Below are 7,288 nucleotides of genomic sequence, written 5' to 3'. Positions count from 1 at the left end.
ACAGGCAATTTGTAAATGTCTGCCCCTGGTAATTTATCCTGTAATTTCTATATAGGAATAATGGCTAGGCTTAAAAAGGCCTCTTGGAGACTTTAGTCTAGTAACCACATACAAAACTATGGTTTCCTGGCTGGACATATGGCTATCCCTAGTGCGATATCCCAACAGTTAATAATACTGCAACAGTGATCATAGGAAAGACATCCTCTATACTACATCCTGCCAAACTAGATAAGACGGCTCTGTCCTAACAGGGTTTCATAAATAAGTCAAAACTACAAATTGGTAAATATTTTACAGATTTTGAGAAATTATTTTTAGAACAATAAATAAACTTTCTTACAATTTCAATGCAGCTAATTCCAAGCAACACAAGCAGTAGGCTTTGAATTACAGTGACTGATGACAAAATTCAAGTTTATGTCGATTTGTTTTATGCTTTTATTCAGTGAAAGTCAAACATATGTATGCAATGATGTGATAGAAAACCAGAGTGAAAATGGTATGTATGCAATGATGTGATAGAAAACCAGAGTGAAAATGGGTAGCTCTAGCTGAATAACGAATGACAGCAGACCAGATAATGACTAAAGTGAAGACTAAGAGTGTCCACTGGCCGAGGAACTTGAAGTATGCTAATAAGTGTTATGCTGCTGAAAGCTCCTTGTGGAGTTCTAGGACTTTGGTATCTCCATTAGCCTTGGCATTTTTCAGTAAAACCTGTAATAAAACAAGATGACATACAATAATGTTAGCTGCCTGATTAATTCTATTTAAACACCTGTGCAACAAGTCATTACAGTCATCACTTCTTCATTTGGTACATTTAGACAGCCACTCATCTACTCTGGTAATTACTGGACCAGCTGCTCTAAAATCTCAAGCATCACTTCTGTGGGGCACATTTAGCATGTACAAACAAGTCATGCTGTAAGTCACAGTACAGTCCCCTTTTTATTTTTTCTATGACCACCGCTACTAGGGAATGATGCCCAAGAGTACATATACAAGTTAGTAACATCCAAACAGAGGTTACTTACAATACAGCACATATCTAACTGTACTCTCACTTTGCCTTGCAAAACACAAAATATGCAGTGGGACACAGAGTAACAATCAGTGATCTATGTCTTTTTCTAAACAAAGGCAGTGAATGTGAAGATTAAAAGTGGTAGCACCATACAACCATTAGATGAGCCTAGATCTGTGACTGTGACAACTGCCCATATAACTTACTGTATGTGGGGTAGAAATCAAAAGGTTTATCAAAAATGCATGGCTACAGAGCACTGTTTATCCAAATGGGAAGCAGAATAGAGTTAGAAAGTGGGCCATTAGGTCTGCCCTAGTTTTAAAAGCCACATCCAAGAAATGGTACTTGATGAAGCTTGATGTTAAAGCAGGTCACTGTATCACAGAAATCAAATGCAACAACTGTGACTGAAAGTAGTAACAGTTTACACAACTGATACAACATTCCAATATAGCCTGTTAACCAAGCTTCCATAATCTGCATCTTAAAAAAGCTTTCCTTCTCTGTCCTCTTAAAAATAAACTAATTCAACCTTTTGAATCACAAATACAACTTAAAAAAACAAAAACAAAAGAAAAAATAAAATACAGCATATTGCACAAAACAATTAATCAATCAAGCATACAATTCAAATTACATTCTTCCAATTACATTCTTTGTTGAGTCCCTGAGGCTCCAAAGTACCATACTTTAAAATCAGCAGGGTTTCTTTTTTTAAGAGTTTGTTTTTTAAAGACACACATTCACCTATGCCAACTTGCAATTTTTCCAAGACACAATCTCTAAGAGAATCAGGATTAGAGTTGTGTGCTATCAAAAATGACTCCCAATGGGACTCTCTAATTTTTTTATTTTTTTTTTATGTCCCTAATATGTTCCTGCAATCGGACACTAAAATTAACCTAAAAGTTTCCCCTATGTAAAACTTCTTACATCCACATGTCAGCACATACACGAACCCCTCCCTGTTACAACTGTATTCATACCTAGATGTAAACTTGATGCCATTAATGTAGGGAGAAGAGCTTACTACATATTTACAGATGGAACAACCATCACATGGAACAGTGTCTTTATTTATGCTTAAGCTCTGACTGACATTAACATCTGGTAAACAAAACCGGTTATGTACCAGAATATCAGACACATTCCTAGCTCTTTTATATGCAATACTCACAAAATCAGGTAGTATAGAGTTCAAAATGTTATCCCTTAGGAGCATTGGCCACAAGTTACATGCTTTTTTAACTCTTTCCTTAGTTATAACATTATGAGTTGTCACTGAGAAAACTTTCTTCTGCTCTCCATTGTTCACAGCTGCATTGGTGGATTTATTTCCACCAATACAAACATTATATTTTCCACTAGCACAAACATAATGAGAATCTTCCTGAGTGTTATCAGGGACTCAACAAGTTAATCAGAGGCTCAACAAAGAATGTAATTGGAAGTATATGATTTGAATTGTATGCTTAATTGAGTAATTGTTTTATGCAATATGCTGTATATAAGCAAACAATATTTTGTAGTGTTTTTACTCTTGGAAGGCTGAGCAAGCTGAGGAGCTAAGTGTTTCATTAAATTTACTTACTTTTTGGATCGGTGGTCTTGGTGGTATTTTATTACAACTTTTTAAATCAACCTGTCTTGCTAACAAAACTGAAAGCTCTCTTGATATAAAGATTATTGAAAATACCTGCAACAGGACTACACTACCCCAGGAAATTGGTACCTGAATAAACTGATTCAAAGTGAATTCTTAAGTCTCCTTTGGAAGAAGGTTAACACATGTCCTCAGCATCCCTCTCTATCTATGCAAAAAAGGCAGCCAATAGATCTCTACAGCAAAATTATTTTGCTAAAGCTAACAGACAAAATAATAATAATAATCATATCAAATTTAAACACAGGAAAAGGTACATATGAACAGTCTATCAGGCATTTTAAGACAAAGCTCTAAACCAATTATAACTGAAGTACTGAATACTGTAAAGGATATAAAATACCTGAGGAGGTGAGATCTTTATAGGTTCACAAGTTCATAGGTGCTTACAAGGCTAATGACCACAAAGGCCTTTTTAATCCTCGTCTTGCATCCCAAATCTCTGATAAGTTTTGGTACCCTTGATAAGTGTAAGCAGGGGCTTGGGAGATGAAACATTTACAAGCAGGGGCTTGGGAGATGAAACATTTACAAGCAGGGGCCTGAGAGATGAACCATTTATATAGGATGCCTGTGTCCATTACAGACATAGGTGCCAAGACAGGGACAAATTTCCTGTTCCCCATCCAATTGTCCAAGTTACACTTGAATTGGGTTAGGGAGGAACTCTGCTTCATGTTGATGGGGAGCCTGTTCCACAGATGGGGTAGTCTCTGGGATACATACCTATCTCTCCAGCAGGTCCTATTTATATCACAGGCAAGGTTTAAGTCTATAGAACAGGTAATTCTGGTGCTGCTTGTTTTGTAGATATGCAGGTGATCTATTAAAGTGGGGTCTGACAATGCCCTGTATGCAGGCATAGACCTCCCTTCAACAGCCTGTAGGAAACCGAATAAAGGGATGGGGCCTTGAGGCTGTCTGCATAAGGCATTTTACTTATGCCCGCTATTCTTCTAGTGAGGAACCTCTGTGGACATTCCAGTTGTTGGATACATGCCTGATTAGGCACATACCAAAGTGGGCACTGTACTCAATGATAGGTCTGATGAATGCCGAACACAGTGGAGCAATTACTTCCTTGGACCTAGATGCCATACCTTTATTTATAAGCTGCGCAACATAGAATGATTTCCTCACTACTCTGGGCATGTGATGGTCAATGGCTAGATTAGTGTGTGTGTGTTTCCCCAAGTCCCTGACTACTGGTTCAACTCTAAGGGGTGCGTTGTCACTATGACAGTTACCAGGGGTGGATGACTTCCTGATAGATACTATTATGCATTTCTTGGCATTTCATTTTAGTCAATGGATCTGACACCAGGTGTTTGTCTGTCTCAACCCTTCCTGAAGAACATTTGTATTGGTGTGGGACTCAGTGATAGCTCCTAATTTGCAAACATCTTTAAATTTATTCAGCGAAACACCACTAACATTGGCCTTGACTTCAGAGAAGTAAATGCTAAAAAGGAGTGGTCAGAGGACCAACCCCTGAGGGACTACACTTGTGACTGGCCGCCTTGCAAGGGTGGACTCCCCAGTTCTAACTTCCTGGGTCATGTCTGTGAGCCAGCTGGCTCTTCACTGGGTGACTTACAGGTTTGTACCTAACCTCTTGAGTTTGTCAACAATGCCCAAGTGGGGTACTGTGTCAAATGCCTTGGCCAGATCAAGGTAGGCAGTGTGAACCATTTTGCCCTCATCCATTGTTTTGGTGATCTTCTCAGAGACGTCCACAAGGTTCAGTAGGCATGACCTGTCCTTGATGAAACCAAAATGGGTTGGGTCCAGTGTCTGGAGGTTTACTATATTATTACTGATCATTTCCATGATAATTCTTTCCATGGCTTTGCATACAAGACTAGCAAGACTTATGGGTCTGTAGTTTCTAGGGTCTGTAGATGCCTCACCTTTGTGCAGAGGTATGACTGTTGCTGTTCTACATTCATGAGGCATGAAGCCTGTTTGGAGGCTACATTTAAATAGCAATTCCAGAGGGCCTGACAGGTCATGTTTCATGCTATTTAGAAGACATGTTGGGATACTGTCTGGGCCCGCTGATGCAGTGTTCTTGGCCTTAGACAGAGCTATTAGGACCTGTTCCCTAGTGATAGCAGGGGGAGTTACATTTGATGCTATTTCCTGAAGGAAGGTTGAGGGGGAGAGAGGGGTAAAGTTGGAGCTGAATCTGTTGGCCAGTAGATTTGATGCATCTTCTGGCTCAATATAGGTGGCTCCATTAATGGTTAACTCTGTACACAATTGTGTACTGTCTTTGTGGTTGCGGACATAGATAAAAAATGTCTTGTGGTTGTCTTTGGTCTGGGAAGCCAAATTCACCTCAAATTTGGCTTTGGTAGACTTTATTTTTCCTCTGCGTTGTTTGTTTAGTTTGATGAGATTGCTTTTATCCTGCTGGGTGCTGCACCTCCTAATTTCTGCCATGATTTTTTTCCTTCTGTTATACAGCCTATTGATTTTGCGATTCCGCCAGGGTGGCTTGTTTTTTTGAGTTAGTTCTATACTGTTTCCTAGTGGGTACAGCAGCTATTAACATGCTTGTATAGAGTTTATGTGGACAGTTCTGCATAGGCAGCAGTGTTCTCAGGGTTTATGGGGGCATGATATTTTGTCAGGTTACCACTTAATAGCAGGAAGTAAGCCTTAGAGTAGTTCCTGAATATTCTAGGGTTAGCTGGGGGTTCAGGTTTTATTTCTACTTCAAAGGAGACCATTTTGTGGTTTGACCTTACCAGGGAAGATGCTACACTATGGGGTGGGCAGCACTCTCCCATATTAGTGAGGACAAGATCCAGTATGGTTGCACCTCTGATTGGTATATTGACAATCTAGTCCAGGGAGTTTGTATTTACAAAATCCAGGAATCTCTGTGACTGTACGTTTGGTGTCATATGGGATTCCCAGTTAATAGTGGAGTAATAAAAGTCACCCATGAATATGGTATTGGGTTGGGTGGTGAATGTTTCCAGTAAGTTTAAATACATGGCATGGGTTTCCTGGATCATAGAGAGGGACCTATAGCTTGCAAGGAAGTGGTACTGGATTTTTCCTATGGTGATTTTAACATGGAGTATCTCAGGTGCATTGTCCTGTCTGACCAGACTTGAGGTATATTTATTTTTTATGTAAATCAATACACCTCCACCTTTAGTCCCTCTGTAGTAGCTGGTCTAAATGTGTGGAAGGCACTTTGACCTTGCACTGTCAGTGTACTCTCCATGGCTTTAAACTGTGTCTCAGATGACAACATTCTCTATAGTGGAGAGAGTTTGTAGGAAGTGAAGTTTTTTGTTTAGACTCCTAGCACGGGGCGGTAATACTTTTACATTTTCTTGGTTTTGATTTGCTATGCCAGAAGTACTTTCAGTTTGGCAATGCCTAAAAAAAGGCACTATGGGATAAAACAACATTTTAGCTAATATTTGAAAGCCTAGAGGGGAGAGGTGCAGACCATCCCTGGCAAAGCAGCATGGTCTGTTCACCATCTCTTTCTAGGCTGATAAATATTGTACACCCTTAGAATGACACCAGAAACTAAGGCAATTATTAAATAATTAGCCTTGGTTCCCACTTCCCTTTTGAGAAGGAGCAAAGTATATAGAAAATTTGGAATTCATTGGAATAATACACACAAAATAATGTTCAGAAAGAGGTGAGAAGTTTAAAGGAAGGCAAGAATACTCAATTACTGCATTTGTTAACCAGGGTGGAGAACTGATAATTTCTGATCAATGTCAGTCTCAGCCATGGGCCAATAATATAATCACTCTTAAAGAGTACATATGATAAAACACAAAGTGACAGTCAATAAAATACAAAGAGTGCACAATACAAAATTACAAAAGTACATAAACCAGTAAATTACACCGATATCGAGACTTTATTTACTTATTTTTATTTATTTTATTTTACATTTGTTGACTGGGATAGTCTGACTGGATACATGTCCATTTTCAGCAGAGGCCCGGGGAGAAAAGCTCTAAAGCTGATTACATATACAATCATTACAATGTACATATAGATCAGGAGTCATCATAACATTATACAAATATAGCACATTTTACAGTCTAGTTAAATTTATACAAATATAACACATTTTATAGTCCAGTTAAATTTATACAGTCTAACAATCTTCTAAACTGGCATAACAAAGATATTTGAGTACCACTTACAGACATAGAACTAGTACACCAGTATGCATAAAGATTTAGTCAGGCTGGGAGCAGGGACATATCCACTGAGACTTGAAATACTCCTTGAGATATTTTTTTAAATTGAGATATGGTGGTATCTAGGATAATGAAACAAAAAAGTCCAAAAACCACAAAATCCAAGAAAACGCTCACCAAAAGGATTCCTCTCCAAAAATATTTATTGCAGATAATCCAAATCATACGGAAAGCAAATAAAAAACTCCAAGTGAGGATTAAGCCACCATAAGTGCTTTCGTCCCCAAAAGTACACATTAACATGGAACTTTATCAGATGGCAGCAAAAAGACATCATATCCTTTAAATACATTTGTTGTGTGACATCACTTCCCCCCATAAAGACAGGTAAAGAAAATAACC

General features: G+C 38.5%; 1 protein-coding gene across 1 annotated transcript in view; it reads right to left on the bottom strand.

The window, feature by feature from the left end:
* Nucleotides 1-423: 423 nt before the first annotated feature.
* Nucleotides 424-7,288, bottom strand: part of TTC37 (tetratricopeptide repeat domain 37) — a 2,356,248-nt gene continuing 2,349,383 nt past the window's right edge. Inside the window, exon 41 of the mRNA XM_044064132.1 lies at nt 424-720. Within this exon, the coding sequence (XP_043920067.1) occupies nt 646-720 (75 nt within the window). The 3' untranslated portion in view covers nt 424-645. The remainder of the gene's footprint in view (nt 721-7,288) is intronic.

Source organism: Protopterus annectens, chromosome 2.part2, assembly GCF_019279795.1.
Source record: "Protopterus annectens isolate FY-2018-M chromosome 2.part2, PAN1.0, whole genome shotgun sequence".
Classification (NCBI taxonomy): domain Eukaryota; kingdom Metazoa; phylum Chordata; order Ceratodontiformes; family Protopteridae; genus Protopterus; species Protopterus annectens.
Note: the sequence above shows the minus strand (reverse complement) of the source record. Positions and strands in the feature narration are given on the sequence as shown.